This window comes from Podarcis bocagei, assembly GCF_964188305.1.
Source record: "Podarcis bocagei genome assembly, chromosome: 13".
NCBI lineage: Eukaryota > Metazoa > Chordata > Lepidosauria > Squamata > Lacertidae > Podarcis > Podarcis bocagei.
Window position 1 is genome coordinate 37,696,100 of NC_138138.1, and position 27,692 is coordinate 37,723,791.

At 46.3% G+C, this 27,692-nt stretch overlaps 2 protein-coding genes across 3 annotated transcripts in view; both read right to left on the minus strand.

Moving 5' to 3' along the window:
* The window catches only part of LOC308571526 (immunoglobulin superfamily member 1-like), a 37,529-nt gene extending 22,438 nt beyond the window's left edge, over window positions 1-15,091 (minus strand). Inside the window, exons 1-9 of the mRNA XM_081167087.1 lie at window positions 14,741-15,091; window positions 14,212-14,247; window positions 13,259-13,549; window positions 12,423-12,731; window positions 11,900-12,202; window positions 10,568-10,858; window positions 7,956-8,234; window positions 6,812-7,102; window positions 4,301-4,591 (exon numbers count right to left, since the gene is read on the minus strand). Coding sequence (XP_081023213.1) covers window positions 4,301-4,591; window positions 6,812-7,102; window positions 7,956-8,234; window positions 10,568-10,858; window positions 11,900-12,202; window positions 12,423-12,731; window positions 13,259-13,549; window positions 14,212-14,247; window positions 14,741-14,771 — 2,122 coding nt within the window. The 5' untranslated portion in view covers window positions 14,772-15,091. The remainder of the gene's footprint in view (window positions 1-4,300; window positions 4,592-6,811; window positions 7,103-7,955; window positions 8,235-10,567; window positions 10,859-11,899; window positions 12,203-12,422; window positions 12,732-13,258; window positions 13,550-14,211; window positions 14,248-14,740) is intronic.
* Window positions 426-27,692, minus strand: LOC308571551 (T-cell-interacting, activating receptor on myeloid cells protein 1-like). 2 transcript variants are annotated; one of them, XM_081167147.1, is made up of 5 exons: window positions 27,333-27,692; window positions 26,267-26,575; window positions 24,479-24,781; window positions 22,704-22,997; window positions 426-954 (listed from the first exon to the last, which is right to left on the minus strand). In XM_081167147.1, the coding sequence occupies exons 1-5, from the start codon at window positions 27,382-27,384 to the stop codon at window positions 845-847; spliced, it is 1,068 nt and encodes a 355-aa protein (XP_081023273.1). In that variant the 5' UTR covers window positions 27,385-27,692; the 3' UTR covers window positions 426-844. The 2 variants fall into 2 exon arrangements, with proteins under 2 accessions (XP_081023273.1, XP_081023274.1); XM_081167148.1 differs by lacking the exon at window positions 426-954 and adding an exon at window positions 20,472-20,895.

Genomic DNA, 27,692 nt, shown 5'->3' on the forward strand with positions numbered 1-27,692 from the left:
TACCCATAAATGCTAGTGGTGTGGGGTGCCAGGGTGCCAAGTTTTGGAGGGTGCCAGGCAAGAGTCCGGGGAACACTGAACGAGTGCGCTGAGTGAGCGAGGGTGCATGTACTGCTCCTGCTGAGCGTTGGCTCAGGTTTTTTCCTTTTAGCCTGCAGGCGCCGAATTCTGCGGAGTGCCAGAAGGTGAAAAGGGAAGAAACCGAGACGACGGTCAGTGGGAGTGGTGCAGGAACGCGCAGTGCCCCTCCTGCTAGCTGTCTTCGTCTTTGAGCTGGGCATCAGGCACAATGGCTCTCCACAGGGCTGGCTCCCCCGGCCCACTCACTGCCCTCACCTGCCTCCACCATGCTGCACCCAAGCAGCGCTGCACCCGGAGCCTCTGCCTGCCGTGGCCACTGCAGCACGAAGCAGCCAGCCCCCCCCAACCATTGCCCTCCTCCTTCAGCCCCGCAAAGCTGGGTGTGTCGCCAGCAGCGCCGTCCCGCCCCAAGAGGTTCCTCTGCTGCTGCTGGTCTTCCCTTCCTAAAAAAAGGAGGTTAACAACTCTGGGAAACGGGGGGGGGGGCAGGGATCTTTGCACCACGGCGCTGGATATGCTTTAGACGGCCCTGTCCAAACTTTTTTTAAAAGCTGCCAAAAAAAGCACAGAAACAGAAGCCTCCAGTATTCTCACTCCACCCCAGCCACTTCCGAAAAGGTTCTTGGTGTTATCACAGAATAGAAATTTGGCCTTCAGATGAACAAGAAATGAAACCAGTCTCTATGGGATTCCTGTGGCTTTGCTTGTCTCGGATGCCCAAGGAAGGGTCTTGACTTGTGGAACTGAGTCGAGTCAGAGCTTCTCAGCCTTGCTTGCTGCACATGAACTCAGCCACAATCAGCACCAAGGAAAGCAGGACCAAGCCAGCAACTCCCAGGCGGATGTTGATCTCCATGGATGTAAAAGTGTTTGCTGCAGAGTGAGACAGAGAAGAGTTACTACTCAATTGGTGGTTGTGGTGAAGGCAGGGTGAGGAGGGAGATGGTCTCAGTTCTCATAAAAAGAACCTTTGTTTTTAAAAACAAGACTTTGTTAAAAGCAAAAACTTCACATGATTACACAATTTAGGACTGCTCAGAAGCCAAGAAAATAACAAAACTATCTCATTTAGCTGGCTGACACAAAACACGCAAATCGTAGCAGGCTGAGCAGGAAGGCATAAGACAATCTAAGGTCCAAACAGGCACTGATCATCCCTTCAGGATGAAAGCTCCCTCATACCAGCCCCACCCAGATTTAAGTGAGTGCTAATTATGGTGCTCACCCTCTCCATCCCAAAAGAATCAACACCTGTTCCCATCACAGGTCTTTGATAAACATTCAGCACTGGCCTTGAGACCTTAATGAGGAACATCTGCATTAGAGCTCAACATTCCAGAATTTCTAACAACCTCCCATACAACCCACAAGCTAGCCTTAAAAGGGACTATATCAACAAAGGAAGTCCCATCCAGAATATAATACGTATTGTAAAAAAAGGATCAACAGCACACGTACCATGTTCTGATGGAAATTTGACCAAAAAAATGCAGTAAGAGTTAGGCAAATCATATACAGTGGTACCTCGGGTTACAAACACCTCGGGTTACAAACACTTTGGCTTACAGACTCCGCTAACCTGGAGGTAGTACCTCGGGTTAAGAACTTTACCTCAGAATGAGAACAGAAATCAAGCGGGAGCGGCGCGGCGGCAGTGGGAGGCCCTATTAGGTAAAGAGGTAGCTCAGGTTAAGAACAGTTTCAGGTTAAGAATAGACCTCCCGAACAAATTAAGTTCGTAACCAGAGGTACCACTGTATAATATATGCAAGAAATGCATTCCTATTTTGTACAACTAAGACTGCTAGCCTAATCCTTGATCTAATGGATGGGTTTGGATCGAAAAGACATCCCTGTTCACTGGCCTCCTCTGCAACCATGGAAAATGTTGTGGAAGCAAAACTTTTGTCAGAGGAGGTTCCTAAAGCAGGATGTTTTGAGGGTGGGGCAGAACTGAACCAACCATGTAGTCACTAAGAGGAAGCTGGATAATAAAGCTTCCCATAGATTGACCCCCAACCCCCTAAGATTGAAGATTAAAGTTGAGACAGTGGGGTGAAGTGGGGTGAGGAAAGATTGCAAAATGAATTATTGGAATCAACCCCAAAGAAAATAGCAGCAATAGTGTATTGCTGGTTTACATGCAAATCAACAACAAAAAGACACCACAAGCAGTAAGCAACAAAAACATGGAACAAGCCTGAAAAATCTTAGAATAAAGGGATTTAAATGGTGGAATAACTTCATGGTGGTGCCGGCATTGTGTCATACACAGGGTCATACACAGGTGACAGGGTTTAGTGAGCAGGAAGAGTCTGGGGCAGAGGGCAGTTCAGAATTAGAGGCAGAAGACGGGGTTGGAGAGGTGTAGGGCCAGGAGACAGAGAGGCAGGATGCTGTAGAAATCAGGGAATCCATCATTTACAAATGTTGAAATGATACCCAACTGTGATGTGAAGAGATACCTCCTTTTAAAACTAAGGAATGGTGGAGCCAGCACATCATCATCATCAACCTTTTATTCGACCGTCAGTCAGAAAAAAGTACATTTGTCAATACACAGTTAAAACATCCAGGAAGATTTTAGAACTTAGCCAACACTAAAATGGGCTAAACAGATAGCCCCATATCAATACAGTCAATTATAGTCTTGCGACGCTTAAAAGCTAAAAAAAGAAATTTGGCCACCAAGGAAGGTATAGCTCTGGTGACATTATTCAGCAAGTGTAAAACCTGGTTTTCTCCGGGTAGGAAGCTAAATTGACATAGAAGTGGGTCTATAAAATTTTGTCTAAGCTCTGCATAAGAAGGGCAAGTCAAGAGAATGTGTTTGGTGGACTCAACCACACCCATGGCACAATGACAGGTTCTCTGGGCGTATGGTACTCCCCTGTACCTTCCCCACAATATCACAGAGTCAAGGACATTTAATCTAGCTGCTGTAAGAAGTCTGCGGTATTCCACATAGTGGATTTCTGCAAGGTAGGGGGCTGGTATAGTCCGATAAATCTGGTCCCCTAGGAACATCCCTGGTTTTACCTGGGCTATGTCCTCTTGTCTGGCAATGTCACTCAGTCTCCGGGAGATCACAGCTCTAGCTTGATTGTACGTCATAGACTCAAAGTAAAGGTGAGACAATCCGCAGGATTGAACCTCGTTAATGACCTCCCTTTCCCACGATGATTGGAAATCGTCCCTCAATATCAAGGGGGCAATACCTACTGGTTTAAAACAAAGCTTGAGCCATAGCCAGAGCTTCGTCTTCAAGGCCACATACCGTAGAGCTTGCCAGCCGACCTCTAATCTCATAACCGCACCCGCTACCGAGGAGGGAATCCTAAGGATGGCTCTAAGGAATCGCGTTTGGATAGAATCCAGTTTCAAAAAATCCCTACGGGAGCCTAAAGAGATGCTCACTAAAAGAAGGGGGAGGACTTTCATTTGAAAGAGTCTCAAAGCTATCTTCACTGATTGAGCCTTATTCTTAGCATATAGAGATCTAATCTGGATGGCTGCTTTAAATGCGTTGGTTGTTATATAGTCTCTATGAGCCAGAAAAAGACCTATTTGACCGTATTACTTGTCCCAGATATTTAAAGCAGTTAACCTGCTCTAGGGGGACCATCGATGGAGCCTCGGTTGGGCAGAGAAGACCATGATCTTGGTCTTAGCATAGTTGGGCTGGAGCTCATGCTGATCACAGTATTCATGTAGAGCTTGAAACATTCTCCTCAGTCCAATAGGGGATCTGGCAAGAAGTGCGGCGTCATCCGCATACAGAAGAACATTCAGAGATGGGCCTGCTAATTTGGGGGGGTGGAAAGCATCATTGGCCATGTGAGTCACCAGTGAGTTAATGTAAAAATTAAACAATGCTGGGGCCAGTAGACAACCCTGTCTTACCCCTCTAGTGGTGGTAACGGGGTTGGAGACTAGGCCTTTATTGTCTAGCCTGATTCTCAGAAAGGTGTTTGTATGGAGGCTGATAATCAGATGAAGGAGACGACGATCGATCTTTGTAGCAGCCAGTTTTGTCCATAGCTGCTTTCTAGAGATTCGATCAAATGCCTGCTTAAGGTCAATAAAAGCCACATGAAGAACCTTTGGGGCTTGGTGGAGCCAGCACATGTTTCCAATTTCATTTACAATTGCAGCAAATTAAAACCTGTATTGGTGCAATTTGCAAAAGATGCATACAAGGATTAAGACAGGATCTTACCCGTTACTTTGATGTGTACTTCATCACTGTAATTTGAGCATGCTTGAGTGTTCTCGAGCTTTAAGCAATAGCGACAGCGGTAGATGCCCCCGTCTGATTCTTTGGCATTGATAATGGGAAATAGAACTTCTCCTGATCCCATCTTCTTGCTTTCATAAGTATTTGAATAATTTTTTATGTGTAGAGTAAACTCTGCTTCTTGCTGTTCTTTGATCTTACAGTGGATGCTGGCATTTCCTTCCAGAGCAATCACCTCACCTGGGCTCACTGAGATGGAAGGTTTGGGAGAAGCTTATCCAGGGGGAGAAAGAGAAAAAGAGGGATGCTTAATCCTTTGATCTTACACAATAGTCTGGCTTTGTAAAATGGGAAAGATTTGCAGGCTATTGTGGAATATAGAAAACCACATGGAACTCAGAGTGTGAATATCGATAGGCTGCATTTATGCCATTACTCAGGAGATTAGTTGGCAGAGAACACAGGTGGGATGAGACTCCTGTCAGGGAAGGCAAGCTGCACAGCACTTCATGGTGGTGCCAGCATTGTGAAACTCACAAGCAAGGAAGTGGCAGCACCACTACAAAAATCACACTAATGTGGAATGTATCATAGCTCAAATAGATGGTCAACTATCCACCATGTGAATTTTTAACTATTCTGTTGGATCACTGTATTAACTTGTGAGTATTTTAACTGATGAATTGGTTTCTACTGGCACATGGTGTGTGTACTGCTGGCTTTGTGCTATTATTTATCACATATATATTGCATAAATAAATGTCAGGATTTACAATGTCCCTCTCATACCAAAGATGCGGCAAGCTGGCAGTTTAATTGCGCTTAGATTTATTAGTATTTACACAGTAGTATTTACACGCGGGTGGCGCTGTGGGTTAAACCACAGAGCCTAGGACTTGCCGATCAGAAGGTCGGTGGTTCGAATCCCCACTATGGTGTGAGTTCCCGTTGCTTGGTCCCTGCTCCTGCCAACCTACCAGTTCGAAAGCCCGTCAAGTGCAAGTAGATAAATAGGTACTACTCTGGTGGGAAGGTAAATGGCATTTCCGTGCGCTGCTCTGGTTAGCCAGAAGTGGCTTAGTCATGCTGGTTACCAGCTCCCTCGGCCAATAAAGCGAGATGAGCGCCGCAACCGCGGAGTCAGCCATGACTGGACCTAATGGTCAGGGGTCCTTTACCTTTACACAGTAGTTTCAGTCTGAGCTCACAGCTCAATCATCTGACAATGACGACTTTGAGCTCACTAAAGGGCGGGTTCTTCGCCAACAGGATATCCTCCATCTGCCACCCCTCCTCCTGTTGGACTGATGCCAAGCCTGGACCCTACTCCTTCATCGTGTCTGTGGGGACTCGGGGGCAATTTGCCCATCCCCCTCAGGAGCCATGTCTAAAGGCTGCAGTTCCTCTGAAGCTGCCTCTGTCTCACTCACGCTCTCTTGGAGATGTACAGCCAGGATTACAGGACAGGAGGGGCTTCCATCACTCTCAGTACAGGAAGGAAGGAAGCCTCTGTTTCCCCCAGAGACGTGTTGTCGAAGGTTGTAAATAAACAACAACTGGGTCTATATGTACAGATGTACTAGATGATAAGGCAATGTTACCATGAAAAGGGGAGGGTGTTAGTGTTGTAATGTCTCATTCTCATATTGCATAATGTTGCGGGTTGCCTTTAATTACTTAATTGATGTATGAGTATTGGAACTATTTAAATGTCTCCTCCCTCTCTCCATTCTCTCTGCTCCTCTGCTGAAGAAGATGGATGTGAGAGTCGTCTTATTGTTTTGTTATTTGCTTTATAAATAAAACCTTTGCTGTTACTATTCCAATCACAATTGCTTCTGCTGCATTCTGCTGTGAAGGACTGAGTTTACTATCTGCAAACAGGCATTTAATGCTCACAAGCCCAGTGTTGTTCAATATCTTTATAAAGACTCATGGACTGTCTGGATGCAGAGGAGAGGTGGGGGGCACCAGCACTCCCCCAGGGAGCCCCCATGGGAAGATGGCTCAGAGCCAGGGAACTGGTGGTGTGACAATGAGGAGTGGTCAGAGGGAGGAAGAGCCGACTGTGAGGAGGAAGGGTCATACACAGGTGCAGGGTTTAGTGAGCAGGAAGAGTCTGCGGCAGAGGGCAGTTCAGAAATAGAGGCAGAAGAGGGAGTTGGAGAGGTGCGGGGCCAGGAGACAGAGAGGAAGGATGCTGTAGAAGTCAGGGAATCCATTTACAAATGTTGAAATGATACCCAACTGTGACGTGAAGAGATACCTCCTTTTAAAACTAAGGAATGGTGGAGCCAGCACATGTTTCCATTTACAATTGCAGCAAATTAAAACCTGTATTGGTGCAATTTGCAAAAGATGCATACAGTGGTGCCCCGCAAGACGAATGCCTCGCAAGACAGAAAACCCGCTAGACGAAGAGACTCGCGGAATGGATTCTTTTCGTCTTGCGAGGCACCACTCTGTACAAGGATTAAGACAGGATCTTCTTACCTGTTACTTTGATGTGTACTTCATCACTGTAATTTGAGCATGCTTGAGTGTTCTCAAGCTTTAAGCAATAGCTACAGCGATAGATGCCCCCATCTGATTCTTTGGCATTGATAATAGGAAATAGAACTTCTCCCAACCCCATCTTCTTGCTTTCATAAGTATTTGAAGAATTTTTAATGTGTAGAGTAAACTCTGCCTCTTGCTGTTTTTCGGTCTTACAGTGGATGCTGGCATTTCCTTCCAGAGCAATCACCTCACCTGGGCTCACTGAGATGGAAGGTTTGGGAGAAGCTTATCCAGGGGGAGAAAGAGAAAAAGAGGGATGCTTAATCCTTTGATCTTACACAATAGTCCGGCTTTGTAAAATGCTATTGGGAACATAGAAAACCATATGCTATTCAGAGTGTGAATATTGATAGGATGCATTTACAGTGGTACCTCGGGTTACATACGCTTCAGGTTACAGACTCCGCTAACCCAGAAATATTACCTCGGGTTAAGAACTTTGCTTCAGGATGAGAACAGAAATTGTGCAGCAGTGGCGCGGCATCAGCAGGAGGCCCCATTAGCTAAAGTGGTGCTTCAGGTTAAAAACAGTTTCAGGTTAAGAACATACCTTTGGAACAAATTAAGTACTTAACCTGAGGTACCACTGTATGCCATTACTCAGGAGATTAGTTGGCAGGGAACACAGGTGGGATGTGAGCCTTGACAGGGAAGGCAAGCTGCACAGCAGAGATGCCCTGGGAGAGGGACAGAACCTATTGGGGTAGGATTGCTGTGGACTCTCCATTGTAGGCTTCAGGTTATATAGTAACATCCATTGCCTTGGCCGTTGACTAGGGCCTGGGTGTGTGACAAATGGAGTGCAGAGCAGGGGATTATATAGTGTGCTACACAATCTGCATTCCATTACGACTTTGGTTACAGAGAATGCATTTTAATCTGGAATAAAATACTAACAATTAAATAGAAATGGAGATAAAGAATCCCTTTTGATAGGTACATATTTCGATCAGTTCAGTTATATAGTTCAATCAGTGCACTTCCCCCCCCCCCATTTGATTGTCAAATGGAGTAAACCCAACACCCATTTTAGCGTCATTTGTAAAACTGTCACACAGAGACTCTGCCAAGCCCTCACCTGTTACGTTGATGTAAAGTCTGTCACTTAGATATGAACATGGGCCATTGAAGCAATACCTACAATGATAAATTCCTCCATGTTCTAGTTTGGCCTCAGAAATGAAAAAATCCACTGTATAAGACGAAGATTTCTCAGATCGCACATACTTTGCAGGTTCTCCCTTGTAGAGATCAAAGGTGGCTCCGTAATGTGGACTCCGACATTGGATGTAGAAATTCCCTCCAAAGGCGACATTAGGACTGGGAATCACTGTAATCGAGGGCTCAGGATATTGTTCTGATCAAGAAAGAGAATGGGAAGGTGGTTTGAAGGTGAAACACTTGCAACAGCCTCCTTCTGTCAAATAGGAGGCTTTCACCTGCAGCTGGAGAATCGAATAGAGTGAGTTTGTACAAAAATTCAAACGGCAGTGCTGGATGAATCTGCTTTGACATTATCCAACAGAGCAGGGGTTATCCAGCTGTGGTCCCTGAGTGGCTGCCTGCCCATGAGCTTCATTTAGGGGGGTCTGAGGCCTGTCTGAGAAAAAAACACACACCTACAAATCTTGCGACATCCGGCACAGTGTATTACAACAGCTACAACAGGCATAAAATGAATTAAGTCATCCTCCAAGACTCTCACCAATTTTCATCTGATCCATGACCAGAAGAGGGGAGTTTGGGAACTGCTACAATGCAGCCCATATTCATCGGTTTGTGTAAATTTCTGGTAAGCAAGTTTTTTTTGTTTTAAAAAGCAGCTCTATCATCACTCAGAGATGCAGTAGCTTGAGGAAGAGTCAAAAGAGAACAGAGTCCAAAAGGTAGCAAGTACCTTCCTTGGAAATGTGGGGTGTAGACATAGAGCAGTCAAGTCCAGCATTCCTTGTTTCCTAGAATGGACACACAGAGGAAGGTGACTCCAAAAAGGGAGGACTTCCTGCAATACCTGTTGGGAGCCACTCCCTCTGAGTGTGACCAGGTAGATAGGTGTGACCCAAGTGAAGCCATATAAAAGGGCAGCAGCAGTGGGAGGCCCTATTAGGTAAAGAGGTAGCTCAGATTAAGAACAGTTTCAGATTAAGAACAGACCTCCGGAACAAATTAAGTTCATAACCAGAGGTGCCAACCAAAGGGCCGCAACCGCCTCGCCTCTAACTTCCTGCACCTCCCCTTTGTTGGCAAGTCCTTCATCGACACCCATACCTTATCCCCAACTTTGATCTCCTCCCCCTGTTGTCTAAGCTCATCAGTGCTTTTCTTGTACGCAGTCTCAGCATTGTCCAGTTTTTCCCTCAGTAGTTCTTGTAACACCTGCATCTTCCCTATGGGCTGCTCTGCTGCTGACGTATGATTCCCAGCATCTTTACCAAACCACAGTTCTCTGGATTATTTTGAATGAGTCATGTGCTTTAAATGGTGTGTATGCCTGCCATCCATCCATCCATCCATCCATCCATCCATCCATCTCTCTCTCTCTCTTTCTCTCTCTCTCTCTCTCTCTCTCTCTCTCTCTCTCTCTCTCACACACACACACACACACACACACACACACACACACACACACTCTTTCCTTTACACTGGGAATATATGTGCAGATGAAACAATCCCAATCCACAGCAAATTGGGTGGGGTGACTGCTGCCATTACAGAAAGGAGAGCACCAGTTTTGAAGCTGGAATGATCTATGTGACTGGTCCCAGCAAGATGGTTGATTAAATCACATGTATTTTCCAACTGGATGCAGGGCCAGCCGAATATATTTTTCTGCCTGAGGTGAGGGACAAGGGGGTGCTATTCCTCCCTTCCACTCCATGTACCAAAACTCACCAGCTTCTCTAGGTTATGCAGAGCTTGCACTGTGGGAGGTGGTATGGCACCCAACTCTGTCCTCTAACACTTCTCTTCCACTGCATCTTCTGTCTCAGGCAGGGCAGCTGATTTACTCTGCCTAACAGTAGGGCTGGCCCTGGATTCTGTGGGGAAGCAGTTCTTTCATACTGCCCTATGTCTATGAAAAGGTCATCCACCTGACGTTTCAGCTTCCTTCTTAAGTTCTACAAGTCACCACTCCAGCACCCTACCTCTCATGTGTCTTATTCAAGAATGTACGTCAAAATGCAAGCACGTCAAAATGCACGTCAAAATGCAAGTAGATAAATAGGTACTGCTCCAGCGGGAAGGTATACAGCATTTCCATGCGTTGCTCTGGTTCGCCAGAAGCGGCTTAGTCATGCTGGCCACATGACCCGGAAGCTGTACGCCGCCTCCCTTGGCCAATAAAGCAAGATGAGCGCCACAACCCCAGAGTCGGCCACGACTGGACCTAATGGTCAGCGGTCCCTTTACCTTTACTTTAAGTGAATATTGAGATGGGCTTCCTGCTATCTCCATGTACCTCCATCTCCTATGCACCTCACCTTGGATGCAATCATCTTCATTTCTGATCTAGCCTCTAGTAACCCGTTGCTGATGCAAACCCAAACACCCAGTTCCTCCATTCCTTGTAATGTGGATCAAGATCGCCTAGGGTGGTATTTGGCTTTGGCAGCCATAATCTCTAGAGCTCATGCACAGAGAGTGAGAGTTAGAAGAAAGGTGGGAGAAAGACCTATGGAAGCTCCTCACCTGTCACAACCAGTTCCATGGGATCACTTGACTCTGACCAAAGAAAGGAGTCAGTTCTGTGGTAAAATCGGCAGGTGTAGCTCCCTCCATCCTCCAACCTCACTTCAGAGAAAAAGAACTTGGTTGCATTTCTGTTTTTTTCTGCCTTTTGTGATGCTATCAGGTTGTTTGATTTGAACAAGGAGAAGGTCAAATAACTCTCTGCCCCCTGACACTCAATGCTGACATTCATCCCCGTAGAAATCTGCTGTGTTGGTGTCAGAGTGATGGAAGGTTTAGAAAGCCAGGGATCTAGTGTTAGGAAAAATAAAAGATAGAAACAGCCAAGAAAGGATTGAGACATGTTGCTTGTGGTGCATTTAATGCATCCTGCTAATTTGCATCAGATCAAAAGACCTGTTTGTTATGCACAAAACCACCTTCAATAGACATATACTGGATATACTGTGCAGGCACACTGTGCAAAGAGAGTAGCATCCAAATACTTTATCATCCAAATTATTTCAGCTTCATCTCTCTCCTCCCATCTTTATACCCATTAATGGTGCAAAGACATGTTTGAAAGTATGGGCAACGTGAACCACAATCTCTGAAGCTAGAGGGCAGGAAGGGAGGCTGAAACATATGCTAGTTCCCTGAATATTATCCCTGCCCCATCAAAACCAGTAGCTGGGGAACTAATAATGCAGAGTGCATAAGAAAATGTGCTTTATACTGAGTCAAACCATTCATCTTCACCAGAGGCCTGAGCCAATATGTGCCAATGCCATATAATTGGCCCCCCAAAAAATAACAATTTCTGCTTCATTTTCAGGTGATGGAATGAAGAAAAGGCAGATGAGAAATTTGATTTAACAGAGACTTAAAGGCAGATCTACCTAATGTGCAGCTTCCAAAATAATGCATTGCCACCATAACAAAAATATGTTAACTTGGATTATGGACTATGCACCTGAGTGCCTCTGCTTTTCAAAATAGAAAATGGTATATAAACATACATTTCCCCAACAGTATATTAAGATATATTAAGACAAGTAATTAGCTAATTAATCATTATTTTTTTAACTATATCCCAAGACACTCAAGCCAGCATAATGGTTTTTTACCTCATTTTGTCCTCACAACAACCATGTGAGGTAAGTTAGTTGGCAAAGAGTGTGGTTCAATGTCATCCAGAATCATCAACCTCTTCATCACACTGGCAATGGACTCTCTGACAGAGACTTTAACCTTTTGGTGAAACTACAGTTCCCAAACTACATGGAGGAAGCCATGACTGCTAAAGTGGTATAAGAGTCTTTGGTGTGGATGCGACCCAAGACAGAATCTCACCTGTGATGTTGATGTACACTCTGTCACTGTAGTTTGAGCATCGCTGATTGAAGTCCAAGTCTGATTGGAAGCAATAGGTGCAAAAGTAGATCCCCCCATCAGTTCGTTTAGCATTGAGAATGGGAAATAAAATACTGCCTGGTTCCATCTTCTGGATCTCACGGTTAGCCCGAGAATCTTCTCTCAGCAGAGTGAATTCTGCCATTGGGTTCTCTTCACTCTTACAGTGGATGGTTGCATTTTCCCCCAGGGCAATTATTTCATGCGAACTCACTGAAATGGAAGGTTTGGGATAGAAATGCTCTGAATGGGAAAGAGAAGAAGAGGGGTGTTTAAAGGCTGGTGCAACTCCAACATTCAGCAGAAGGCAGAACTACAATCTTATAGGAATGTAATACAGAAAGAGAATGAGAGATATGTTAGGCAATGCATCATTTCCTTCTGGTTGAAGATGCAATAAATTCAACCTCCACTTTAGTATCATTTGTGAAACTGGCACACCAAGACAGAGCTGAGCCCTCACCTGTTATGTTGACGTGAACTCTGTCGCTGGAACCTGAGCATTTTTTAACTTGGTCTTGACTGAAGCAATATGAACACCAGTAGATCCCTCCATCTGTTTGCTTGGCATTAGGAATGAGAAATGCAGGATTTAATGAATCAGGCCTAGAAGACAAATGCCCCGGAGTCCCTTCCTTGAAGAAATAGAAAGTTGCTTGTTCAAGGTATTCATTTCTACGATATTCATTTCTACAGTGGATGAAGAATTGTGTCCCTGGGATGACAAGAGGACTGGGCCTCACAAAGATGGAAGGCTTTGGAGAAAGGTCTCCTGGAAAAGAAAGAGGGCTGATATTCAGAAGGTGGAACATCTGCAACTGTGTCCCTCTGTAAAATAGGAAACTTGCTCTTGGAATATCTGTTGACCTGGGACAGAGAAGATGAGTGGCAATGCCATGTGCAACGGCCTGACTCTTGTCGCATTTGGCAAGAAGGGAGGGGGCATTCTGGCAGGAACGGAAGTTGGGGGCGTGCAAGAAGAGGCACATTCCCATTTTGCCTCAAATGGTGACACAGGGTGGCCGCCTCCTGTCTTTCTGCAACACCCATGTGCTCCATGGGGTTGTCTGTAGAGACATTCCCACCTAGACATATGTAACCAGTCGCAATCACGCAGAGTCCGTACATATGTGTCCACACATTGGATTCTCTGCAGACAACCACATGTAGCATGTGATTGTTGCCTGAAGGAGTGGGGACATTAGGGTTAGGGCTTAAAACGAGAAACTGCTTAGCTTTCAACGTAACTACTGTATGCCCTGCTCATGAATAGGTCTAAGGACAGAGCAAAACTCTCACCTGTTATGTTGACATAAACATTATCGCTGAAATCTGAGCATTTATATTCATTAAAGCAATATTTGCACTTGTAGAACCCGCCATTGGGTTCTACATGTTTGGCATTAGAAAGGGGGAAATCTGTATACTGTGAGGCAGTCTTAGAATCCACAGCTGCTGAACTCCCTTCCTTGACAAGGTAGAAGGTTGCTTCTGAGTTATTTTCAGTCTCACAGTGGATATAGAAATCTTCACCTAGGATGACCTGAGGACTTGGTCTCACTGAGATGGAAGGCTTCCGATAAAGCTGTCCTGGGAAAGAAAGATAACAGGAGTCAGATTTGGAAGGCAGAGCAGTAGCAATGGGAGACCTGTAGACTTGTATCAGGGTACAAAAATCCACAAAAGTGTGGTACGTGTATTAATCTGTGACATTTTCCAATTGATATATAACCTAAGGTCCTTTATGTCACTCGGTTGCTCACTCTCCTGCATAAGCCAAGACACAGGAGACAGGAAGGACAGCGCCAGTTGCGATTCATGCAGCCGGGAGGCAATGAAAGAGAAGATTCTCCCTTAGTATCTAGTGATGTTTACAGTGGGAGGGGCAGGACTAAGGATCCCTGTGTCTAAACAGCCCTTGCACCCAAGAGAAATAAACTGAAGTGGATAACTGGGAGGACGGTTTCCTTGACAGGTTGTCTAGAGACAAATAAATAAGGGCAGTTCAACTTTTCTAGAAAAAGAGGTACCGGAAATCACCATGAAAGCCTCCCTTGTTCTCTGATAATGGCAACTGCCCCCACCTAAAAGATGCCGGAACTGAGTTCCGACTGGAAAAAAGCCTTGAATATGAGACAGATAAAGTCTACCATGAGAAAAGTAGTCCTGGTTGGAGGAGTCTACGGCATGTAGTTCCCATTCTTCTCACCCCCTATTTTTTATCACCATTCTCACGGCTGACTGACACTCACCTCTCGAGATCTGCCACTGCCTGGTCAGCCAACACCCTGGAAAGGAGAGGATCCATTTAGAGTCCAGATATCTGAGCAACAGAAATGGAAGCCGGGCCTCCAATCTTCCAGGCCTGCTCTTGCAAACACTCTGTGTGAGATTTTGACCAACTTCGGCCCATCTGAAGCTGATACATGCTCATCTTATCTTGAGCCTAAGCAGAGTAGTCCACACAGCAGAAGGATAAGCAGGTAAATGTGCTACATTGCTAATTTTATTTTATTTACACTCTATGCTGAGAGAATACAAACATCCATGCTGCCTCTGCCGGGAGCAGAGAAGCAACTGTCTCTCTAACAAAGAAACCGAGAGAACAGTGAAATACAGGAAACCAGTGTACGTCACATCCAGTCTCCCATTCCCATGGGAATCCAACAGTAACTTGGACTGTGGAATGCAAAACAATGTCTTGTGACTGCAGTTGCTGCTCAGTGAGGGAAATAGAAACCAACACTCTGACCCCACCGCCCTCCAAGGAGTGAGACCAACCTAGAAAGAGGATGCTGGAAGGGAATTTCATGGCGTGGCTTCTGTAGCCAGCTGTTTGTTCCGTTTGCTCCTAATTCTGCTGTCTCCCGAGTGAAGATCTCAGCTGGAGGCTGTTGCCGCTGAAACCCAGCAATGTTCTGTGATGCAGCTCTTCTGCAGAAGAAATGATTCCTCTCTGATCGGCCAATGCTGTGGTCTTTCTTCCGTTTCCACAGCTGCCTGATCAACCACATCCCTTATTAGTTTGCATCTATCTGATGGTTGCTAAACCAGAGGAAGTGAAGGGCTGAGTGTTTGACGTGGAACACAACTCCTATTTTTAATTTTTCTAGTTCTCAGAGAGAGAGAGCATCTCAGTAGTATTGTTAAAATAAAATGAAAGTCAAATTTTAATCTACTTCCTTCGATTTTTCTCCGTTAACAAAAGTAGAAGGTTACTGAGAGACCTCAGACTTAGCAAAGCAAGGAGCTCAGGAAGCTGCCTCAGAATGAGTGAGTCAGTGGGTCCATTGAGCCCAGTATTGTCTGCTGTCAGGGAACTGACATCGGAGCAGAGTGTAGAGGCTAGGCTCCCAGATTCTGCAGGAGAGGGAACGAGTAAGGGAAGAGAGAGGACGTCCTCTGGGCAAAGAAGTCCAGGTGACACCAGGAAGAAGGGAGAGGCAGAGAGCACTTCGGAGGGGAGGCTCCGAGACTCTTCCAGTGAAGTCAGTGAGGAGAGTGGAGGACCACCGCTTGGCACGCCCACTCTGCGCAGAAGGCTTCCGCGCAGAGAGGCGAGGCGAAGGTTGTCCGTTAAGGAATTCTTATGCTGGAGGAAATTTAGGAGACACCCACTGACGGATGCTGCCAGCGATTGAGCAGCAGCGCATAAGGGCTGCTCAGCCGGGGAAAGACGCAACCACCCCAAGCAGTTGGGAACGGCTGGAGGTTACACACAAGCAACCCCAATTCCCATGATAGCAATCCGTCAGTCATTTACGTTGCTTGTGTGCAAGAGGACAGGGGCACAGTCATGAGTCAAACTGGAGGAGCCGGCACAGGAGAGGGAGCCAAAGGAGGGCAGAGTCTGGAGGAGAGAAACCGAGACTTGGAACAGCAACTGGCTCTACTAGTGGCGCGGCTGGATGAAAGGAGGACCCATGATGCCCAGGGGAAGATTACCCCAATCGCAAGAAAGGTATCGGGACTAGTGCAGAAGTTTGGGGGCGACCCCACAGATTATAACGCTTTTAAGACAGAGGTGCAGTATGCGCTGGATCTGCAGCATGATGACTTGGCCGACGAGGCGGGGAGAGTCGCTTTCGTGGTGGGGCACCTGGAAGGGAGGGCCAGAGATTGGGTCCGACCCTTAATGGCGGCGGAGAACGCGGCTCTGAAGGACGTGAGAAAGTTTTTTAGCGCCATGGACCACATGTTCGCGAGTGATGTTCAACAAAGTATGTCTCGTAAAGAACTGATGGGGTGCAAACAAGGGAACCAGTCAGTGAGAGAGTACTGGTCGAGATTTGCGATGTTGATCCATAAACTTGGGTGGGATCTGAGTTCCGAACCAGTACAAATGTTATTTGAGGAGGGCTTATCCCCTTGGGTGAGAGACGAACTTTCCCGCTCACCCCGCCCGGAATCGATGGACCAGCTGACCAAGTTGGCGCTCGCTGTACGAGTCAGGCAAGAGACGCGCGCGCTGGAAAGGCGGGAAGGGAGAGCAGAGCGTTGGCATGACAACCGCATTCCAGACATGCCAGTGTCTACGGCGCCACCCGAGGAGCCAATGGAGATTGGAGGAGCGTGCGCGCGCGGGTTTTCAAACTCCAGCGAGGTGCGGAAGAAGGAGGGGAAAACAAGTAAGAAGTGTTTCCTATGCCAGCAGCCGGGACATTTTGCCAGAGTATGCCCTCAGAAGAAGGCGTGGCAAGGAATGGTGGGGGCAGTGGGGAGTGAGGAGGAAAGGAAAGAGGCGCCGGGAAACGGCAGTGCTTGGCTGCAGGAAGGCGGGCACAGCAGCCAGGCGAGCAACCAGTAGAAGTGCCCAAACCAGACCCTCCCCGAGCAGCCATCGCCATAGAGGTGGTGCTAGAACTCCCAAACGGACACCCCGTGAAGGCGCTGCTGGATTCAGGCAGCTCTTGCAACTTCTTTAGCAAGGATTTTGCGCTAGAACACCAGCTACAGGTGGTGCCTCTAGAACATCCCCTGCAAGTAACCACGATTGATGGGAGAGAACTCTTGGGAGGGGAAGTGACCCACCAGACCCCTCCCATGAAAATGACAGTTTCCAGACACACAGAGACAATTGCCTTTCACGTAGCCGCCTTAGCACGACCACCCATCATACTGGCAATGAGTTGGCTGTCACTGCACGACCCAGTAGTAGGGTGGCACCAGCGAACAGTCACCTTTGGGTCGGCCCACTGCGTAGAGCACTGCCATGGAGGAGAAAGCCCGAGGATGGCAGTAGCCAGGGTGGCAGGGATGGCAGCAGGGGAAAGAGGGAAGGTACCGCCTCAGTATGCGGACTTGGAAGAAGTCTTCAACGAGAAGGAGGCGGATCGGTTACCACCCCACAGGCCCTTTGATTGCCAGATCAACTTACTCCCAGACGCTCAGCTGCCAGTGGGTAAGCTGTACGCCATGTCAGATAGGGAGATGCAGGAATTGCGGAAGTTTATTGACAAGAACCTGAAACAAGGGTTCATAAGGGAATCAAGGGCGGTGGGGGGTAGTCCAGTGTTCTTTGTGGACAAGCGAGACTCCCAGGAGCCCAGGCTCGTGGTGGACTTTCGCGGGTTGAACAGGGTGCCGGAACCAGTGACCTTCCCAATGCCCAGAATTGATGACATCTTGGCCAGGGTAAGGAAGGGGAAGATTTTTACCAAGCTGGACCTTCGGGGGGGGCATACAACTTGATAAGGATGAGGGAGGGGGATGAATGGAAAACCACCATGTTCACCCCTCTGGGAGCCTTTGAGTACTTAGTTATGCCCTTCGGACTCCAATCAGGCTCCTCCACATTTCAAAGCTTCATGCACCATGTGTTGGGGTCCCTGCTCTACAAGAATTGTGTAGCTTTCCTGGATGACGTCCTAATCTACTCAGAGAACGAGCAGCAGCATGTAAAAGACGTCAGGGAAGTGCTGAGGAGACTGCAGGAGCACCAGCTGTGGGTCAAACTGGAGAAGTGCCAATTCCACGCTCGAGAGGTGGAATTCCTTGGCTATAGGTTGTCGGACAAGGGCTTGGCCATGGACCCGGGCAAGGTGCAGGCAGTGCTAGAATGGAAGGCTCCCAAGAACAGGAAGGATGTGCAGAGGTTCTTGGGGTTTGCAAATTTCTACAGGAAGTTCATCAAGAACTTCGCCCATCTAACGGCACCCATAACGGATTGTCTCAGCAGTAAGAAGAAGTTTGAATGGACGGAAGAGGCCCAGCAGTCCTTTGAAAAGCTTAAGAGGGCTTTCGCGTCGGTAGAGCAGCTCCTACATGTGGATCTGCGGAAGCCGATGAGGCTAGACACGGACGCGTCAGACGGAGCGATAGGAAGCATATTGCTCCAGCCGGGAAATGGGGGACAGTGGAAGCCGTGTGCCTTCTTTTCCAGGAAGCTGAACAAGTCAGAGCAAAACTATACGGTGTATGATCGGGAACTGCTGGCCATTCATGAGGCCTTTCAACGATGGCGACATTTTCTCATAGGTGCACAGCACAAAGTCCAGGTGTGTACTGACCACAAGAACCTGGAATATTGGAGAACGGCGAGAGTACTGAACCAACTGGCTGAGTTTGCATACAATAACGCGGAACATGTGTCCACAGGGATGAGCCCGTTTATGGCAAATTACGGGTGTCACCCCAGGGCTTTCCCAGGGGAGGGGGAGGGAAGGTGGAGTGTTCCTACAGCTGAACAATTTGTGGAAGAAATGGAGGCTTTACACCAACAGCTTAAGATCAACCTGGAAAGGGCAAAGGAAGAGTACAAGAGGCAGGCAGACAAGAACCGCAGAGAGGGGGAAACCATAAGAGTGGGGGACCAGGTGTGGTTGTCTACCAAAGGGTTACCGTTCAAAGGAGGGTGTAAGAAACTGCAGCCAAAGAGATGGGGACCGTTCAAAGTAGCCCAGCAAGTTAATTCGGTGGCCTTTAGGCTCAAATTGCCGTCTCACATGAAACTGCACCCAGTGTTCCACAGGTCCTTACTCTCACCGTTCAGGGAGGGGAGGGAATTTCTGGGTCAGCAAAGTGAAACACCCTTGCATCCACAGATGGAGGAAAGGGAACTCAGTGGCCATGCAGCTGAAATCCTCGATTCCAGGTGGAGAGGGGGGCGAGTGGAATACTTGGTGGCGTGGGAGGGGGAGTCAGAAGTGGAAAACGCATGGGTCCCAGCAGAAGAGATTAGGGATGAGTATCTGCAGGAGGAGTTTCATAGCAGGTATCCGAGAAAGCCCAAACCACCAAAGAGGTTCTGGGGAGAGCAATTTGGCACCACCGATGAGGAGGAAGAGTTTGTGAGGTTTCCCTCCTACGAAGAGGAGGAAGGGGTGTTATCCGAAGAAGAATCCGACTGGGGAGATTGGGGAGAGAGAAGAGACAGCAGCGAATGGAGAGGGGTGTTTGAATCATCAGATGGAGGGGAGAGTTCCTTCCGGGGGTTTCCTGCATCACCGTCCAAGGAAAGGACGGGGGAGGGTCCTGGGAGGGAGGTGGATGTCAGGGAACTGACATCGGAGCAGAGTGTAGAGGCTAGGCTCCCAGATTCTGCAGGAGAGGGAACGAGTAAGGGAAGAGAGAGGACGTCCTCTGGGGAAAGAAGTCCAGGTGACACCAGGAAGAAGGGAGAGGCAGAGATCACTTCGGAGGGGAGGCTCTGAGACTCTTCCAGTGAAGTAAGTGAGGAGAGTGGAGGACCACCGCTTGGCACGCCCACTCTGCGCAGAAGGCTTCCGCGCAGAGAGGCGAGGCGAAGGTTGTCCGTTAAGGAATTCTTATGCTGGAGGAAATTTAGGAGACACAGAAGTGATACAAGGGGGCTCTGCAGGGTTCCTCTTTCTACAAAATAAGGGTCTATATTCATCTTTCGTTGCAGGCTGAGCGGACGATGAGGCAGACTTCCTGGAACTCCTCTGAGAATGACTTCATGTCAGGAGTGGCCTGAGATGTTTTGATGCCTGAAGCCAAATATTGTGCAGCGGCACTGTAATAACAGGGCAGGGCATCAGGTTATCTCAGAGACTCTGAGAGAGGGAGGTAGTATTCCGCAGAGCTTTGAAAATGGTCTCTCTCCACCCCCGTCCCTAAAATAGCACCCCACAATAGCTTTGGACATTTCCACCCTTCCTATAAACCCTGCCCCCTGCCTTTGCCACCCTTGAATTAAACTAGGGATCTTTCATTTCCTTCAGGGGATATGCACTAGCATTCTTCCATGCTGGCTCCACACAACAGTCTTCCGCTCTCATACCCCGAAAATCCTCTCATTTCCCCCGCTGGATTTCAGGAGCTGCTTTCTCCCTGAGGATGGGCATCGTGGAGTTTGCTACTGCTGCCCAATCACAGTTCAAAGCAACAGAAAAGCAATTACCTAACTCACAGTCACATTGGTTTTAGATGGACTGGTATGCTTTTTATTGCTTTTCATTTGATACGATTACTATAAGAGATTAATAATAATAATAATAATAATAATAATAATAATAATAATAATAATAATAATAAAAGCAAAACACCCAGACAAGGAATACAATCATAAGTTACAGTTATTTCAATGGGTTTTCTCTGAGAAGGACTTAGCTGAACAGTAAGTTAAGTGTTCCAAACTTACATAAAAAGCTCAAAAAAAAAGGCACAGAAAACAGAAGCCTCAAGTATTCTCACCCCACCCCAGCCCCTTATGAACAGATTCCTTGGTGTTATCACAGAATAGAAATTTGGCCTTCAGATGAACAAGAAATGAAACCAGTCTCTATGGGATTCCTGTGGCTTTGCTTGTCTTGGATGCCTCAAGGAAGCGTCTTGACTTGTGGAACTGAGTTGAGTCAGAGCTTCTCAGCCTTGCCTGCTGCACATGAACTCAGCCACAATCAGCACCAAGGAAAGCAGGACCAAGCCAGCAACGCCCAGGCGGATGTTGATCTCCATGGATGTAAAAGTGTTTGCTGCAGGGTGAGACAGAGAAGAGCTACTACTCAATTGTTGGTTGTGGTGAAGGCAGGGTGGGGAGGGAGATTACTCCAAGGCTGTGGCCCTCAGCATACTTTTTTTTAAAAAAAAATAATATTTATTAACATTTTCATTTTCAAAAACCACCATACATTTTTTGCATTTCTTTTCATCACCTATATTTTGACTCTCTCGAGTCGTCGAGTTCCTCCCATCCCTCCAAATTGACTTTCTAACTTCCAGCCCTCAGCATACTTAGCCCCATCGAGTCCAGTGAGACTTACTTCTGATTTCTAAGAACATAAGAAAAGCCTGCGGGATCTACCTGCCAATGGAAGCAGCCTTCTAATCTACTCCACTTGCCTTTTACTTCTGACTAGAGTCAGAGAGATGATACAAAGCATACTAAGTCTGCAAGCAGTGGACCAACTGACAGCTCCACTAATAAGATGGCAGGGATACATGTTGCGTTCCAGTTTTTTATGTCACTGCAGGAGCATCCAAAAGTGGTCAGTTTATGATTGGTCACTTGCTGGGTGTTCCGTTCAGAATTACTGGTCCATAATGTGGGCCTGAAATTTCATCTACCAATGGATTGGTTGGATGGTCCTGGCTGAAGAGAGCAGAAGGTCAGGTTCAGCACTGCCTGGGGGGGTCAGTTGGGAATGCATTGGCAGATTGTGAGGACTTGCAATGAGGAACTCAAGAAGAGGACCTGGAGGAACCTGAGCCTGAGTCTGAAGCTACTGGTGGAGATGGTGGCAGCAGAGGAAGGTAGAAGGGCAGGATATTAAGTACTGTATTTTTTGCTCTATAAGACTCACTTTTTCCCTCCTAAAAAGTAAAGGGAAATGTGTGTGCATCTTATGGAGCGAATGCAGGCTGCACAGCTATCCCAGAACCCAGAACAGCAAGAGAGATTGCTGCTTTCACTGCGCAGCGATCCCTCTTGCTGTTCTGGCTTCTGAGATTCAGAATATATTTTTTCTTGTTTTCCTCCTCCAAAAACTAGGTGCCTCTTGTGGTCTGGTGCGTCTTATAGAGCGAAAAATACGGTAAATGAACAAGTTTAGTGGGACTGGATATAATCCACATGCTGTGGGTTAGCCACCCCCAATACTTCAGAATATCAAAGAGGGATAACGTGGTCCCAAACACAATCATGTAAATACAACCATATGCTTCCCACAATTCCCAGGACTGTCTCCATCTCCCTCAGGCTTCAAATGCACCTCCTTATTCATTCCTGAACCCACACTTACTTTTTAAATTTTTTTTATTAACAATTTCAACATAACAAAATATCAAAACATGTCATATTCATTTCCCCCCTCAGACTTCCCTCAGCTCCTCTCTCTGATTTCTCAACATATTATTCTCTGCAAATTGTAAAATTGCATAAATCCTTATATTATCTGTCTACTATGTTAGCAATCAATAAATTTGTGTATGTTTATTCAAAACCTGCCAAGGAGTCCAATTCATTTTGTTGCCTTTTTAAGTAGTTTGTAAAAAGTTCCCATTCTTCTTTAAAGTCATAGTTGTCCTTATCTCACAATTTGTATGTCAGTTTAGCCAGTTCTGCATAGTTCATCCATTTCTCTTGCCACTGCTCTTTTGTCGGGGCTGAACCCACACATACTTAGCCATTGCCAGTGGAGTCAATTCACCTGGTTACTCCATTCTGTGCCATGTGACCATGGTTCCGCCATAGAGGTATTTGGCTTTGGTCATCACAATTCCCCAAACTCCTGCCATATACACAGAAGGAAGGAAAACAAAGTCACAAAGCCAGGCTCCTCACCTGTCACAACTTCCAACCCCAGTGCGTCACTTGGCTCCGACCACTGAAAGGCATGTCCTCTGCGGTGATACTGACAGGTATAATTCCCTTCATCCTCCAGCCTGATCATGGAAAGAGAGAACTCAGATGTGTTTCCATCCGATTCTGCCATCTGCCATGCTATCAGGTTGCTGGACTTGTGCAAAGAAAAGTTCAGGCCATTCTCCGGTCCGTGACACTCGATGGTGACATTGAAGCCTTCAGCAAGTGGGTCCCCAGGTCTCATTCTGATGGATGGTTTGGAGAGGCTGGGATCTACGTGTTGGAATAAAAGGGGAGGCAGGGAGTAGCAATGTTTACGGTAATCAAGGAATATCTCCTGCTAATGACCATGTCAGTCAATTCATCTCCTACTCAGCCAGTCTCATTCTGCTACTATAATACAGGCATATCTCAGAGATATGTTGTGGGTTTGGTTCCAGACCACCGCAATAAAGCAAATATCACAGTAAAGTCAATCGCACATTTATTTGTTTGTTTCCCAGTGCATATAAAAGTTATGTTTACATTATGGTCTAGTCTATTAAATTTGAAATAACATTATACTTTTAAAAAAATACCAGCAACAATGTACATACCTTAATTAAAAAAGACTTCATTGCTGAGAAATGCTATCACCTGACTCTTCAATGAGTTGTAAAAATCCTGGGAATCTCAGGTTTTGCCAGGTAAAAGTGGGTTTCCAATTCACTTTGATACATGCATTTGATATGTTTGGGGCAATGTCAAGTCCCAGCTCAGAAGCCAAAGTGCTAAACCAGAATTCTAATGGCCAGGATTTCAGTGGCAGCCATTCGTACCTCTTCCCTGCCAACCCCCCCCCCCATTATTCATAGAAGAATTATATGCATTAAGGAAGCATGAGCACTAGTCACAAAATTAATGCAGAGAAAGGAAGTATATACATATTTGCATAATTCAATCAGGTTACAGAGTTCCATTCATGCAAAAGTTTGGCTTTCAAACCAAAATCAAAATATTTTTTCCCATTCTTGCATGCATCACAGTGTGGTTTATCTCCATTCCATTTTTGGTAGACGTTTGCCACCTGATGGTCAGAAGGTAGAATTGAAGCCTGTCCCATCTCAAAACTTTCAGGGGCTTATGGGCAGCTCTGGGAACCACTGCAAATAAACTGAATGTGTGCAGTATTTAGAAGGTTCCTCCATAGCCTGTAGTTCTAGTATTTCAGAACCTAAAGCAGCTCCAAACCAGGATTTATTTTCACAGGGTGGACAGACTCTCACTAAAAAAACCCTTAAAGGCCTAATCCTGCACTTCAGTTTCAACCAGAGTTGCTTAAATGAAACAAGCCTTTGTTTGCTGCCATTCTTCTTCATATTCCTATGTCCATGACCTGATGGACCACAGCTTACTGGGAAATGATTTGCAGGGAGAAGGTGCCATGTTCAGTCCTCAGCATCACTACATATGACTGGGAAATACCCCGAGTCTGAAACCCTGGAGAGGTCAGTGTGTAGGCAGCCTGTGTCTACATATCCTGCTAAATTCAGCAGCAAATAATGTGTTTTAGCCTGGAATGCACCATCTGAGAAGATTGCTAATGATACTCAAATGCTGGCATAGCATCGGAAAGAGCCTCTTTTAAAAACACCTTGTATGTTTTAGCTAATGCAGCTTTCCCCTTTGATATACAGCTGCAGGGAATACAAAATCCATGTTAGTGCCATTTATTTTGGGGGTGGTGGGGTGGTAAAGCACACAAACAGCCTTACCTCTTATGTAGATATATATGCTGTTGCTGAAATTTGAGCACAGTTCACAGAAGGTTGACTTGAAACAATATGTACACCTGTAGATTCCTCCGTGGAATAGTGTGGCGTTGGCAATAGCAAATATGACCCCTTTTTGCCGGTCTTTCTCCATTACAACATGAAACAAAGATGGACCCACTTTTTTGTAGAGTTGGAACTCTACATCTTGGTAGCCTTGACTGTTACAGTGGATCGTGACATTTCCTCCCAACTTGACGATATTACTGGGGCTCACTGAGATGGAAGGCTTGGGAAAATGCAGAGCTGGGTGAGAAAGAAAAGAGAACTGAGATTTGGAAGATGGGGAATCTGCCGCAGGTTCCCCATCCTGATTTAATGTATCGCTGGAGAAGGAGGTAGAGTGAAAGAGGAAGAAGAAGAGTTTGGATTTGATATCCCGCCTTTCACTCCCTTTAAGGAGTCTCAAAGCGGCTAACATTCTCCTTTCCCTTCCTCCCCCACAACAAACACTCTGTTAGGTGAGTGGGGCTGAGAGATTTCAAAGAAGTGTGACTGGCCCAAGGTCACCCAGCAGCTGCATGTGGAGGAGCGGGGAAGCAAACCCAGTTCACCAGGTTACGAGTCTACCGCTCTTAACCACTACACCACACTGGCTCACAGGACCTTTCCACTCCTGACAGTACCCCTTGGGAGAACTACACACACACACACACACACACACACACACACAAACTCAAACAGTGTACATATATATGAGAATGCTAGAATTTGTGGGCTTCCCATGAAGCTGAATGGTGGGAGATTCAGCACAGGTAAAAGAAAGGACTTCTTCACACAGTGCATAATCAAACCGTGGAACTCATGGAACCCACAGGAGGCAGTGATGGTCTCCCACTAGGACAGCTTCAAAAGAAGAGTGGATAGATTCATGGAAGATAAGACTACTAGTCACGATGGCTATGCTCTGCCTTCATGGTCTGGGGGCAGATGCTACAAATCACAGGAGAGGAGAGGATTTCTGCATGTGGGTTGCCCATTGAGGCATCTGTTTGGCCACTGTGAGAACAAGTAGCTGAACTAACTAGATGGCCTATTGGCCTCTTCCAGCAGGACTCTTCTTTAGTTCTTATGCTTTTTAGAAGAATGTGTATAAACTGTCATTGAAAGAAAATCAAGGTGGTGTACAGTAAAATCATTCAGAAACACCATAAAACTTTCAAATCTTAAAGTTATAAAAGCATAAAATCCAGAACAAATGACCAACACTGAGTCAACTTAGTTCTCTAAAATGTTTGGTGAAACAAATGTGTTTTCAGCAGACTGAAATCTATCGAGATTGTAGGTGCCTGTCTGACATCAGTAGGAATAGTGTTCCAAATTGCTGGTGTCAATACACTAAAAAGCCTTGGTTTGCATAGATTAGGAACTATACTGCATTTTCCATAGGCCATGGCATCTTTTGTCTTGGCATAGTGCACAGCTGCATAAGACAGACTCTCTTCCCCTCTCCTTCAGCCCCCACAGCTGGGCTGCTGCAGTGGTGCTGCTGCCACATGGTAAGGCTTCAAAGGGAAGGATGGCAATATATTTGTGAGCTCAGAAAGGCTGAGAGGGAGGATGAGAGGGAAGACAGGAATTCTTCCCTGGCTCAGATTTTAGTCTGAGCCAGAGAAGAACTTAGGTTTCATAAATTCTCTTCTATTTTTATCCCCCCCCCCAAGCTCATTTCCAGACTCAAGTTTAGAAAACTTCATGTACATCTCTAAATTTGACTCAGCCAGCTCTCACCTCTTATCTTGACCTTTACTCTGTCACTTAAACGTGAGCAGCTGTCGCCAGAGAAAGAGTTGAAGCAATATCGGCACCGGTAGTTCCCACCATCTGATAGTTTGACATTGGCGAAGAAAAATGCAACCTCATTCCACTCTGACTTCTTGACCACTGAAGCATGCAAAGATGAATCCAGTTCTCTGAACAGAACAAATGTTGCTTGTGCATAGTCTTCGCTGCGCACCTTGCAGCGGATGGTAGCATTGCCTCCCAGGGGGACAATTTTACTGGGGACCACTGAGATGGAAGGCTTGGGATAAGATTGTCCTGGGCAAAAAAAGAGAGCCGGAGATTTACAAAATATCAGTAACAGCAACAACAACAAAAACCCAACAACACTCCAACCCAAGAGTCTTTTCAACACCTTCAGTTTTTGTAGCTGGAGTCAGGGGGGAAAGGCCTGCAAGGCAGGGAACAATTCTTCCAGGAATCACAGCCAAGATGGCCTCCTCATTAATTCTTCAAGAAAATTCATCAGCATTATTGGGTTGGAGAAATGCCTTTCAAAATCCAGAGAAGTACGAATTTCAAAGAATGACTGTGTTTTGGTTCACACATGATTTGAAGAAATGTGAATTATTAGATAGATTTAACACAGTTGACCAAGTTTTCCCCCATCCCTGTACCCAGACTAATCTGTAGGTTCTTTCAGGTGAGGCCTTGGGATCTGGGTTGTCCAATATCCACAATCCACACAGGGCTTGTGCCAATTTTGGTGCATTTTGCTGCTAGTCCAAATAGACTAGTAAAATTGATATGAGTGGCACAGCAATAGTGGCAAAACACAAAGCTTGCCAACTGACCAGGAAGTGGGAGAGAAACAGCAGCGAGACCTTTAACATAGTGGTGTGGTCTCTGAAGAGTGCATAGAGCAAGGAAGGTTGGTAGATCTTAACTTCTCATGCATGTGTAAGACAAAAATAGATTTGGTTAGGAAAAGGCATGTCATTTAGCTTCTATTCACATTCACATTTATTCTGATTACGAGACATATTAAAGTTCTTTTGTCTTGGACGCAGCTCACCTTTCAATGTCTTCCTAGTCAGCCACCATCCTGGAAAAGCAGATGATTCCATTAGTGGAAAGATAACTGAGCAACAGAAACTAGCATCCCGTTCTCTGGTCCTTCCACCCTCCTATTTCCCCCTCTACAATACCAACCCAAAAAGATGATGGTGAAAGAAAACTTCATGGTGAGGGCTTTGCTGCTGGTAGATTGTCCTATTCTGCCTCAGTGCCTTCCATCAACTGACTGAATATGCCGTGAATGTCTGCATCTTCTAAAGCCCAGCAACTCTCTGTAACATCCTTCTTTCCTTACTGGTACAATTTCTCTGTGACTGATAGCATGGTCATCACCTCTACGCCACCTAAAAAAACACTC

Bases quoted from the DNA above. Each gene is read 5' to 3' on its own strand.
- LOC308571551 (XM_081167147.1), bottom strand. From the start codon at position 27,384: ATGGAATCATCTGCTTTTCCAGGATGGTGGCTGACTAGGAAGACATTG. The intron at 24,782-26,266 runs GTGAGAGCTGGC...TTTCTCACCCAG, and splicing joins AGTAAAGGTCAAGATAAGAG to CTCTGCATTTTCCCAAGCCT. The intron at 22,998-24,478 runs GTAAGGCTGTTT...TCCAACACGTAG, and splicing joins CATATATATCTACATAAGAG to ATCCCAGCCTCTCCAAACCA.